The 12,210-nt window shown below is 56.5% G+C and overlaps 1 protein-coding gene across 2 annotated transcripts; it reads right to left on the bottom strand.

The window, feature by feature from the left end:
* Nucleotides 1-133: 133 nt before the first annotated feature.
* DPF2 (double PHD fingers 2) lies at nt 134-10,591 on the bottom strand. 2 transcript variants are annotated; one of them, XM_082300364.1, is made up of 12 exons: nt 10,528-10,591; nt 9,104-9,264; nt 8,607-8,714; nt 8,337-8,500; nt 7,503-7,595; nt 7,220-7,298; nt 6,569-6,610; nt 4,825-4,962; nt 4,540-4,668; nt 3,998-4,110; nt 3,345-3,426; nt 134-2,560 (listed from the first exon to the last, which is right to left on the bottom strand). In XM_082300364.1, the coding sequence occupies exons 1-12, from the start codon at nt 10,557-10,559 to the stop codon at nt 2,484-2,486; spliced, it is 1,218 nt and encodes a 405-aa protein (XP_082156490.1). In that variant the 5' UTR covers nt 10,560-10,591; the 3' UTR covers nt 134-2,483. The 2 variants fall into 2 exon arrangements, with proteins under 2 accessions (XP_082156490.1, XP_082156491.1); XM_082300365.1 differs by lacking the exon at nt 6,569-6,610.
* Between the last annotated feature and the right edge of the window lie 1,619 nt (nt 10,592-12,210).

Here is a 12,210-nt window from a genome sequence, read left to right as displayed (position 1 = left end):
CCAAATTTGCCCCCAAACCTCATTTTTGCCCCAAATTTCCCACTTCTCCCCAAACTTCCCATTTTCCCCCAAAAAACCCCACACTACTCCGTTTTTTGCCATTTTTATTACGAAAAATGAGCCGTTTTGGTGTCGTTTTGCTCTTTCCTGGATAAGACACAACCGTGAAGCTTCGCTGAGGGGAATTTGGGATAAATCCCCCCTGTTTTGGGTCATTTCCATGTCCCCACCCCCATCAGGGCACGGAAACGGGGGAAAAAAGCCCATTTTGAACCAAAACGCCGTCGATTCCCCCCAAAATCGTGCTTGGGACAGGGAGGAGAGAAACCACCGGGATGAGCCTCAGATCCAGAATTCTGAGGGGGGATTTTCAGGATTTGAGTCAATTTTGAGCACTTTTGGCTAATTTTCCAGTCATTTTGGCCAGTTCTGGGGTATTTCGGTCATTTTTGGGTCATTTCCATGATTTTTTTGGGTTCTTTCAGTCGTGTTTTGGTTACATTTTGGAATATTTGGATTTTTAGAATTCTGGGGGATGCTTTCATCACTTGGGGGTTGTTTGGTCATTTTAGGGCCATTTCAGTCATTTTGGGGTTATTTTGGTCAAGCTTGGGGCTATTGGAGTCCTTTGGGAGTTATTTTGGGGGTATTTTAGTGCTTTTAGGGCTATTTTGGTCTCTCTTTGTTATTTTAACACTTTTGGACTGTTTCAGTCATTTTGGGGTTATTTTAATAATTTGAGGGGGTCTTTTGGTCATTTTGGGGGCTATTTGGTCACTTTTGGGGCTATTCCAACATTATTTCAGTAAACTTGGGGCTACTTTGGTACTTTTGGGGCTATTTTAGTCATTTCATGCATTATTTCAGTCATTTCGGGGCCGTTTTGGTCAAACTTTGGGCTATTTCGGTAACCTTGGGATGATTTCATTTTTTGCATTATTTTGGCTGGTTCTGGGGTCATTTTGCCTGGTTTTGGGGTGATTTTCGCCGTTTTTGTGGCAGTTTCGGGGCCCATCCCGGGGGCTCCTCTCGGGGGGGGGGTTTGGAGGCGTGTGGGGGGAGGGGCAGTCGGAGGTAGGTGCTTTAAAGTCCATTTATTTTTGTGTTTTTTAGAAAAACAGGCACATTCAGTCCACGGGAGCCGGGGAGGGGGCGGAATTTGGGACTGGGGGGATTTGGGGGATTCCGGGGAGTCCCCCCAGCCCCACACCCGCGGCCTCTCCCTCTCCCCCCTCCCCCAGCGGCATTTTGGGGGCAAAAGGGGCTTTTTTCCCCCCCAAAAATCCCAACCTCAACCCCTCCCCCACCCCCCCGAACCCCAAACCCAACCCTGGGGGGAGGAGGGGGGGAGCCAGGGGAAAACCCCAAAATTGGGGGGTTTTGCCCCGTTCTGAGCCAGCGGGGGAGGGGCGGGGGGGAATCCCCAAATCCGGGGATTTTGCCCCATTTGGTGGTGGCCGGAGGGGGTGGGGGAGGGGTAAGGCCTCGTGGGGGTGGGGGAGGGGCTGGGAGCATCCTTTGGGGGGGTGGAGGGGTGATAAAAATGGGGGAAAGGGAACAAAAATCGAAGCAGGAAAAATCTCCCCTCCAAAAACGGAAGAAAAAGCCCCAAAACTGCCCCGGAATTCCCAAAAAAAAAGGGGGAAAAGGGAGAGTTTGGCACCCGCGGTGCCGGGAGGGGGAGTGGGTGAGTTTTGGGGTGAAATCCTGGGAACTTGGGGGGTGGAAGGGATGAAAATCACCCCAAAAATCACCGGGGGGAGTGGGGGAAGGGGAGAAAGGGCCCTGAAATCCTGGAATCAACGGAATCCACCCAAAAATGGAGGGAGGGGAAGAAAAAGGGAAAAAAGGACCCAAAATAAAGAAAAGGAAGGAAAAAAGAGGTGAAATGAAGGGAATGGAAGAGATTAAAAAAAAAAAAAACAGGATGAATAAAGGAGATAAAAAAAATAAGGAAGGAAAGGGAAATAGAAGGAAAAAAGAAAAAAAGGGGGAAAAAGAATAAAATGAGAAAATAAAACAGGAAAAAAGAAAATAAAAAAAAAGAAAAAAGAGCAAAAACAAAAGAGAGAGAAGAGGAAATGAAAAACAAGGGAAAAGATCCCAAAAAACAAGAAAATAGAAGAAAAGGAAAAAATAGCAAAAAAGGGAAACAAAACAAAGCAAAAAAGAGGAAAATGAAAGAAAAAAGTAAAGGAAAAAAGGGAATTAAAACAGAACCTAAAAAGGAAGAAAATGAAAGGAAAAAGAAGAAAATTAAAGGGCAAAGAGAACCAAAAGAGAATAGAAGGCAAAAAAAGGAAATAAAAAGGACCCCCCAAAAAAAGAAAATAAAGGAAATAAAAGGGAAAAAAAGAAAAAAAATAAGGTAAAGGAGGGAAAATGACCCAAAAAAACTGGGAAAAAAAGGCAAAGGCCCCAAAGCTGAGGGGGTGAGGATGAGGAGGGGATGGGGAGGAGGAGGAGGAGGAGGAAGAGCGGGATCAGGAGCTGTTCTGGTTCTGGTAAATCGACGCCTTCTCCTTGAGCAGGTCCAGGCAGAGGTGGCAGCTCCAGCTCCCTGCGGAAAACCGGGATCAGCCTTCGGCCTCACCCCCCTCAGCCCCCCGGGAGGACAATTAACCACGGGGGCTAACGAGGGGGGAGGGGGAGGAGCGAGAGCAGGAGGAAGAGGAGGAGAAAAGAAGAGAAAGAATAAAGAGGAGGAATAAGAGGGAGGAAGAGGAGGGAGAATTCAGGAATTCAGGGAGGAAAATGAGGAAGAAAAGATGAGGAAGATGATGAGGAAGAGGAGGGAGAGGAGGAAGAAAAGGAGGAGGGAGAGGAGGAAGAAAAGGAGGAGGAAGAGGAGGAGAAAAGAAGAGGAAAAAGAGAATAAAGAGGAGGAAGAGGAGGAACAAGAGGGAGGAAGAGGAGGGAGAATTCAGGAATTCAGGGAGGAAAATGAGGAAGACGAGGAAGATGAGGAGGGAGGAAGAGGAGGGAGAGGAGGAAGAAAAGGAGGAGGAAGAGGAGGAGAAAAGAGGAGGAAAAAGAGAATAAAGAGGAGAAATAAGAGGGAGGAAGAGGAGTGAGAATTCAGGGATTAGGGTGGAAATTCAGGAATTCAGGAAGGAAAATGAGGAAGAAAAGACGAGGAAGATGAGGAGGGAGGAAAAGGAGGGAGAGGAGGAAGAAAAGGAGGAGGAAGAAGAAGAGAAAGGAGCCAAGAGGAGGATTTGGGAGCAGGAACCCCTCCCCACAGCCCAGAAGGAAACCTGGGAAGAGGCAGGCCAAGGAACGCCAGGGTTTCCCACTCCCGGGGAGGTTTCGGGGGGAATCCCGAGGGGCCGGGCCGGACTCACCCTCGGGGGGCTCGGCCATGGGCGGGGTCAGGCAGTACATGTGGTACCCGCGGTCGCAGTCGTCACAGAACAGCAGCTGGTCCTGGGCCGGGCACATTCCAATCGCTCCGCTCCCACAATTCCCGCTTTTCCCCCCAAAAAGCCTCTCCCGTGTCCCACGGGTCACTAAAGGATTTTACCCTCCCCCAAATTTTCCTCCCCCCGGTGTCCCAAAGGCTCTGGAAAGGCAGAAGTTGCCTGCAGGTTATCGAAATCCAAATGTTTTTCCCCAAAAAAAGCCTTTCCAGGGTCTTATGGACTCCTAAATCCTGAAGGTTTCTCCCCCAAAAAACGCCTCCAGTGGGAATTCTGCGGCATTCCCAGGTGGTTTTTGGGCATTCCAAAGTAATTTTTGGGTGTTCCCAGGTCATTTGGAGCATTCCTGGGTCACTGCTGGGGATTCCTGGTGGATTCTGGGGCATTCCCTGATAATTGTGGGGCATTCCCAGGTAACTTTGGGGCATTCCCAGGAAACTTTGGGGCATTCCTAGGTATTTTGGGGCACTCCCAGGAAACTTTGGGGCACTCCCAGGAAACTTTGGGGCATTCCCAGGAAACTTTGGGGCACTCCCAGGTAACTTTGGGGCATTCCCAGGAAACTTTGGGGCACTCACGTCGTTCTCGGAGGTGCCGCAGATGTTGCAGCACTTGCACTCGATGCACTGCCAGCGGTACGTCTTCACCGCGGCCATCATCACCGGCGTGAACTGCAGGCACGACGGGTGACCTGGGCACAGCGGGGACACCTCAGGGACACCTCAGGGACAGCGGGGACACCCCGAGGACACCCCAGGACACCTCAGGGACACCCCAGGACACCTCAGGACACCCCAGGGACATCCCAGGGACACCCCAGGGATGCCCCAGGACACCCCAGGGACAGCGGGGACACCCCAGGGACACCCCAGGGACAGTGGGGACACCCTGGGGACACCCCAGGGACACCCCAGGGACATCCCAGGACACCCCAGGGACACCCCAGGGACATCCCAGGCCACGTCTTCACCGTGGCAGTGCTGGATCAACGCTCGGATCCATGGTCCCAAACGTCCTCCCCGACCCCAGCCCCGGCCATTCCACGGCTCCCCCACGTCCGGCCCTGGCCCGGCTCCCTCCGGGCCGCGGGAGCCCCGGGATGGCCCCGGCCGTCCCTCACCGGAGCGGCCGCAGTCGGAGCAGGACACGAGCTCCTCGGGCTGCCCGGTTTTCTTGTTGATCTTGGAGTCTCCCAGGCAGAAGTCGCAGTAATTGTTGGGAAGGGCCAATCCGTCGGGACCCTTCTTGGCTGGAAAAGCGGAGCGGGACACCGGGATCAGGGCACAGGGACGGAATTCCCCCCACGGAGCGGCTCCCGAGCCAGGGCAGCTCCAGGACACCTCGGGCTGGGGTGTTGGTCATTCCCAGGGCTTTCCCGGGAGGCAATTCCGGGGTTTTTCCTTACATTTCTGCTCCTCGGAGCGCTGGGAGACGGGAGTGGGGGGCTGGGAATCGTCCTTGTCGTCCCCCTCCTCCTCGGCCAGGTGGGAGTGGGCGTAGTGGTAACTCAGCCCCGGCCGGTTCTTGTAGCGCTTCCCGCAGACTGCCGAGAAAAAACGGGAAAAATCCCAGTTGGACCCCAGCAGAGGAGGGAAAAATCCCAAATCCCGAAGCCTCCGGAGCCGCCCCGACCGCAGCTCCGGGCTGGGAGAGCAGGAGGTGCTCCCTGCTGACCCTGGACCCGCTGGAATCGGGTCCGACGACCCGGAATTCCTGAGGAATCCCAGGTGAATTCCCCAGGATCCCGAAGGAATTCCAGGTTACCGACCTGGGATCCTGAAGGAATTCCAGGTGAAAGCCCCAGGATGGATCCAATGGCAAAATCCCCAGGAAGGTATTGGGGAGAAGAAATCCCCACCCCAAAAAATCCCATCCCAAGGTAAAAACCAAGGAAAGGGAAACTCGGGAATTCTGGGCTTCCAAGGAGGGATTTGGCAGCGGCCATGGATCCATCCTGGCTCCTCCAAAGGCCCAAAATCCATTGGTTTTCCCATTTCCCACCCCAAAATTGCGGAGGTTTCTCCCTCGATCCAGCACCTTGTGGATCAAGGAATCGGCTCCAGTTCCCCATTGCTGCTTTTCCAGGGATGTTTTGGGTTTTTCCTTATTCAAGGACACCCCAAAATCCCTTTCCAGCCCCATTTCGGCGTGGGAAGGATGAGCACAGATCCGGCTCCCTCCCAGCACAAGGAATCGGGATAAAATCCCCAAAAAAACGGTGCCGGAGGGGGAATTCCGGGGTTTGGTGGAGAGGTTTCCCAACGTGTTTTCGCCGTGTTTTTCCATAAATTGGGAAAAAGCCGCTTTGGGATGAAATTTCCTGAGTTTGGAGCTTTTCCAGAACAACACGGAAATTTCTGGATCCGCTGGGATCCCCCCGGACCGTGGAGAAATCAGGGAAAAAGCAGCTGGATCAGGGAAAATGGGGCTGAACTTCCACAGGGAGGCCGACTCCAGCAGCCCGCGCTGGTTTTTTGGGATAAAAACCACGGGAATTGCCCCGGCATCTGAGGGGTCCTTGGGGAAAACGCTCGGGATCGGAGCAGCACTGAGGAAAAACAGCCCCGAGAGCCGCAATTCCAACGGGATTCCCATGAAATTCCCGCTTCCCTCCCAGTCCACGGGGCTCCAAAGTGACCTTTTTCCCCCCAAAACCTCCAGGACCATCTCCAAGCGCAGCTCCGGATTCCTCCTCCCGAGGCGAGGAACAGGAGCCTCGGGAACATCCCAAACTCCCCATCCCGCCTGCGGCCGATCCCGATTTTTTTGGGGCTTTTTTAGGTAAAAACCCCGCGGATTTGGAGCAGGAAAACAACACCGGGGAGCTTTAAAGGCAGCGGCGCATCCCGGGATTCGGGAGCCGGGGGTGGATTTGGGTGGAAGCTCCGTGTTTTTCCCACTGCTGGCTCCACGGGGGGGGTTAATCTTTGTTTTCCCGGCCTCATTCCCTGCTGGAAAAGGGTCAGGGGGCCGGAGCGGGGCCGGTGCTGACGTCGCTCCCGTGGCCTTTGGCTTCTCCCTCCCCTCCCCCCGCCGATCCCGGGGCTCCACAGGGGGATTTTTTTTGGGGTGGGAAAACCCCACGGAAAAAAAAAAAGGGAAAAAAGGAGGAAAAGCAGGAAAAACGAGCAGAGAGAGAGCGGAACTACCTCGGTCGGGAGGTTTCAAGGAATGCTTTTGTTTGTAACTGTCTGAAACACAGAAAGAGAAGTCGTGAGAGGACACAGACACACGGAAAACCAGGAAAAAAGGGCAGGAAAAACACAACCTCAGGGAGCCAGGGGGAGAATTAGTGCTGGGAAGTGGCAGGACAGGAGGAAGAAGAGAGAAAAAGGAGCTGGCGAAGCTTTTCCATCCCGTTATCCCGCTGAATCCTGGGCTGGGGGGGCCTGGCCTGGGCATGGAATCCCTGCTCCCAGGGTTCTGTTGGATTTCACGGCTCCCAGCTCCTTAAGGGGCTTTAAGGAGGGCTGGGAATGGGTCCCAGGGACACGGATCCGACTGGAAAACCACTGGGATGAGGGGGAGGGGCCTTCCCAGCCTCTGGGGGCTGTTTGGGAAGTTTATCCCCGTTTTTATCCTTCCATCCTCCTTCCTATCCTGATTTTCACACCTCCAGCGCTCGCGCCACCCTGGGCCCCGGGGCCGTTTCCCGGCGTTCCCGGTGGGACAACTCCGGCCCCCTCCGCGGGAGGAAGGCGAGAGCCCGGCCCTGCCCTCCCCGGACGTGGGGATCTCCTGCCCGGGCTGGAATCCCCCGATCCCGGCGGTGCCGCGCCCGGAGCGGCCCCGGCACTCACTGTCGCAGGCGTAGGGCTTGTCCCGGTCCTCCAGGATGGCTGCGTCCAGCTTCTTCCGAGCCCCTCCGACGCCTTTTCCCTGCGGAAAAGTCGGGATTTAGGGAGAAGTCGGGAGCTGAGAGGGCACGGAAGGGACACGGCCGGGGCGGGAGCGATCCAAGAGTGCCACGCGCTGGGAACGGCCGAGGGACAGCAGATCCTCGGGAATTCGGGAGAAACGAGGGATTCTCGGCACAAATCCCAGCTTTTCCTCCCTGTGGGGTCGCCCCAGGAATCCGCTCACCTTGGCCTTGCCCTTCCCCCTCCTCTTGGGCGTGTCCTCCTCGTAGTCCTCGTCATCCAAATCGTCCAGGAAATCGTCCGGCTCCAGGATCCGCTGGGAACGAGGAGAGGGGGTTACTGCAGGAAAATCAATCCCAGGGAAGAACAACGGGAAAAACGGGAAAAACAGGAGGGGTCGCAGCTGAATCCATCCCAAAGGAGGCACAGAAAGGTTCTTGCGGGTGGACGGGAATTCAGGATGTTTTATCCCCCAAAAAAACGTCGTGGAAGGGCCTGATCTGGTGGGAAAACGCTTGGAGGAGGAGGAGTTTTGGAAAAGGCAAAAGGAAACGAGGCTGGGAAAAGGTTTCCATGGTCAAAAATGCTGTGGAAAAGCCTCAGAAGGGGAAAAATATGGAATTCTGGGAAAATGACCCCAAAACTCCCCTTTCCCTGAACTTCTGGGCTGGAATTTCCCTCCCTCTGAATTGCAGGGCCAGAACCTCCCTCCCACTGAGTTCTGGGACCAGGAACTCTCTCTCCCTAAACTCTGGGATCAGAAACTCTACTCTTCCTGAATCTCCTTCCTTCCCTTCAATTTTTTTTTTTTTAACCTGGAACTCCCTTTTCCTAAATTTCTTCTCAGGCCAAAAAATTCCCCAATTTTGGCTCCAGAACCTCCTTCCCACGAACCCCAGGGCCGGATTCCCCCTTTCCCCCTCCCACCAAACCCATCCCAAGCCCTAAAATCCACGTCTGGAGCGGGAGAAGGGGCTGGAAAATTTGAGTTCGTGGCACGAAATTCCCGGTTCCCGGCGGGAATTCCCGGTTCCCATCCCGGAATTCCCAGCAGCACCTTCCGTGCGCGGCTGTTGGTGACCGGGAACTCTCCCAGGCTGTCGTCGTCCATCCTGGGGTCCGGCAGGGAACGTTTTTCCAGAGGATCCGTCCTCAGCAGCGCTTCCAGGCTGCTCCCGTCCTGGGAGATCAGCCCCTCCTTCTTCAGCGTCTGCTCCGTGTCTGGGGAAAAACAGTGAAAAAACGGGAAAAATGAGGGTGGGTGCTGGATCCTGGCGGATCCGGGGCGGAATTCCCAGAAATCCAGCAGGGAATGGGGCGGAATTACCGGGTTTGATGGAAGGGAAGGAGAGCCGGGGGTCCTCCGGGGGGTGGGCACGGCGTTTCTTGCGCCAGCGCCGCGCCGGGTACGAGTAGAGCTGCCCGGCTGCCAAACCTGCAGAAAAATCCCGGGAAACTCCCCAAAATCGGGCCAGGGGGTGACAGAACTCCTCGGAATCATCCGAGGCTGTGATAAAACACTCCAAACGTTCCCAAGGAGGGGACAGAGCAGCCCAGAGCGACCCCGGCCCCTTCCCCTCCCCAGCGCTTCCCCATTGTCTCCACGGTGCTCTCCTGCCACTTCCCGGCTGCTCTCCCAATGTTCTCCCGTGGTTTCCCAACCGTTATCCCATCATTTCCCCACCATTTCCTGTCCTTCTCCCATTGTTTCCCTCCCCTTCTCCCATCATTTCCCCACTGCTCTCCCACTTTCCCATTGCTCCCCCGGCATTTCCCCGCTGCTCCCCCGGCGTTCCCGCCTCGTTCCCGGCGCTCCGGCCGTACCGGGCCCGCGGTGCCGTTTCTCCATCCAGATGTAGCAGTTGCTCTGGGCCACCCCGGTCTGGGAGTCCAGGAAGGGCAGGCGGACGCTGCGCTCGGCGCAGAGCCGGGCGTTGTAGCTGTGGCACTGCTCCATGGCGTCCCGGTAGTACTGCTCGCCCAGCCTGGGAAGGGCACGGATCAGCCCGGGAAGGGCAGGGATGGCACCGGGAATGGGGAGCCCAGCAGGGATCATGGCCCAGCACTGGGACCGGGGGAATGGGGGAACGAGGAGCCCAACAAGGATCGCGGCCGGGAGGTGTCAGGGATACAACTGGAGGCTGCCAGGGATGAAATGCTGGAGAATACCAGGGATACAACTGGAAAGCCTCAGGAATACAAGTGGAGAACAGCAGGAACAAACCCGGAGGTCCTCAGGGATAGAACCAGAGAATGTCAGGGATAAAGCTGGAGACGTTCAGGGGTCCAACTGGAGAACAGCGGGGACAAAGCCCGAGATTCCCAACGGTAGAACCGAGAACATCAGGAGCAAAACCGGAGAATACCAGGGATACAGGCGGAGATTGTGAGGGGTAAAAGGCACAACAACTTCCCACTCCGCCAAGGACACTCCCACGGGGTGTGCAGGGAAGGGCAGGGACGGAAGAGACGGAGCACAGGGATGGACGAGGATGGAGAGGGAGGTGCAGGATACAGAGGGGAGCACAGGGACACAGAGGGAGGTGCAGGGACACAGAGGGGAGCACAGGGACACAGAGGGGAGCACAGGGATGACTCCCCTCAACTCGGCCTCTGCAGGACCCTCTCGCTGGGATGCACAGGGAAGTAGCGCAGCAATGTCCAGGGAAGGACAGGGGACGCACAGGGATGTATTGGGACATTCGGGGATGTCCAGGGATGTATTGGGACATTCGGGGATGTCCAGGGATGTATCGGGACATTTGGGGATGCATGGGGATGCACAGGGATGTGCTGGGATGACTCCCCCGTCCTTGGCCTCTCCAGGACGCTCGCCCACGGGACTTTAGGGATATACAATGAGGCACAGGGAGATGCACGGATACAATACCGGGAATTTTAACGCTTTACAGGGATGACCCCCGCCCCCCCTTGCCCTCTCCAGGACCCTCTCAGGGCCAGACCTGGGGGACCCTGCGGGGCCCTGGGGACCCTCCCAGGCTCTCCTCCCGCTCAGATCCCTGAGGCCCTCCCGGTGCTGGGGGGGATTTTGGGGTGCCCTTAACGCCCCCCCCCCCGGCAAAGTTCACCCCGAACAATGCGCGCGTGTCGCTCTCCCCCCCCCCCCTTCTCGCCCACTTGGTCCCGCCCGGCGCGCGGGGGTAAGGGGGGGGGCCGCTTCCCGCGCCCGGCCGGGCCGCACCATTCCCGCGCCGCGGGGGGGGGTGAAGGGGGGGACCCGCACTCACAGCTTGACCACATTCTGAACCACCGCCGCCATCTTGGCTCCGCCGCCAGGGCGCCGCGGGGCGCGTGCGCGGAGGGAGGGGCGGGAGGGGCGGGGAGAGGGAGGAGAAGGAGGAGAGAGAGAGGGACGGAGGGAGGAGGAGGAGCGGGGAGAGAGGGGGCCGGAGAGAGGGAGGGTCGGGAAAAGGGGAGGCGGAGGGAGAGAGAGGAGAGGAGGGAGGGGCGGGGGGGAGTGCGGGAGCGTGGAGTCCTCCCGGCCGCTGGGCGGCGCCGTGCGCGCGCGCGCGGGGAAAAGGCGGGAAAACGGGGGGGGGGGGGGGGGCGAAGGCCTGAGGGGAGAAATGGAGGGAAAAGGATCTGAGGGGGAAAATGGAAGGAAAAAGGGGAAATCGGAGAGAAAGAGGCAGATGAGGGTACGGGGAGAAAGGGACAAGATGGGGATGAAGGGGAGAGGCAGGGTGGGGGATATGGGGGGAGAAAAAGGGGGAGATGGAGGGGGGAGACTGAGGGGGAAAATGATGGGAGAATGAGTGATGAGATGGGGGACAAAATGGGAGGAGATCAAGGGGGGAGGGTAAGGGGGAAATGAAGGGAAAGTGGGGAGTCATCCATCCCAAGGAGGAAAATTACGGAAGGGGAAAAGGAGGTTTGGGAGACCCCATCGCTCCCTGCAATCCCCTGGGAGGAGGTTGGAGCGAGGTTGGGGGTGAGATCCCTTCTCTCGATGGATAAAACAAGAGGAAACAGCCTCAAGTTGCACGAGGGGAGGTTTATTCAGGAAAACTCCATTATGGAAAGGGTTGTCCCGCCCTGGCGTGGGCGTCCCAGGGATGTGGTGGAGTCACTGTCCTGGAATTATCTCAAAAAATGCCTGGATGTGGCACACGGTGAACGCGGTTCAGTGGTGACCTGGTGGCGCTGGTTGGACTTGATGATCCCAAAGGTCTTTTCCAGCCTCGATGATCCCATGGAAAGGGGTGAGAAGGGAAGAGGGAGAATGGAAAGGGAGACGGGGAAGGGAGTGAGGGCAGCGGGGAGGGATGGAGGAGGTTTGGGGGGATAAGGGAGGAGGAGGGGACGGAAAGAGGGGTGAGGGTTGGGGGGGAAATGAGGGGCAAATTGGGGGGAATGAAATGAGGGATAAAGGAGGATCAGGAGAGAATTAAATTAGGGATAAGTGAGGATGGACCTCTCAAATCCCAAATCTCCCCAGATTCCTTATGGCTGTTTATGACTTCAACCAAACCCCCTTCTTACCCCCAGCTTCTTCATCCCCAAAAAATTCCTGCCAAAAATTCCCATTTTTGAGCTCTTCTCCCTTTTTATCAAACGTAAATTAACCAAGAATCCCAAAAATCATCCCCCAGGACAGAGGTCGCCCACCGATCCCCCGGCGAGCGTGGTTTGACGTCAGCTTCCAGGTGAGTTCCTCACTTCCAGGCGAATTCCTCTTTTTCCTCCTTATTTCCACATTCCACCTGTGGTTTTTTCCCTGTTTGCTGTGAATTTGCCTTTTTTCCCCGTTTGCTGTGAATTTGCCTTTTTTCCCCCAAGGTCAACCCCTGGTCAAACCTTCCTCCTGCCCTTCCTCCTCCTCCTCCTCCTAATCCCGTGCCGGCTGTTCCTGGCGCTCATCCCACGGCTCCGTTCCCGGCTCCGGCCACACCGGAGGGGTCAGACACTGA

Source organism: Coloeus monedula (genome assembly GCF_965178545.1).
Source record: "Coloeus monedula genome assembly, chromosome: 39".
Classification (NCBI taxonomy): Eukaryota; Metazoa; Chordata; class Aves; order Passeriformes; family Corvidae; genus Coloeus; species Coloeus monedula.
This window is presented reverse-complemented; position numbering and strand designations above follow the sequence as displayed.

Excerpts from the sequence above, each read along its gene's own strand:
- DPF2 (XM_082300364.1), bottom strand. The coding sequence starts at position 10,559 with ATGGCGGCGGTGGTTCAGAATGTGGTCAAGCT. Across the intron at positions 8,501-8,606 it reads CTTCCCTTCCATCAAACCCG|ACACGGAGCAGACGCTGAAG; the intron begins GTAATTCCGCCC and ends GTTTTTCCCCAG. Across the intron at positions 4,963-6,568 it reads CTTGAAACCTCCCGACCGAG|TCTGCGGGAAGCGCTACAAG; the intron begins GTAGTTCCGCTC and ends TTTTCTCGGCAG.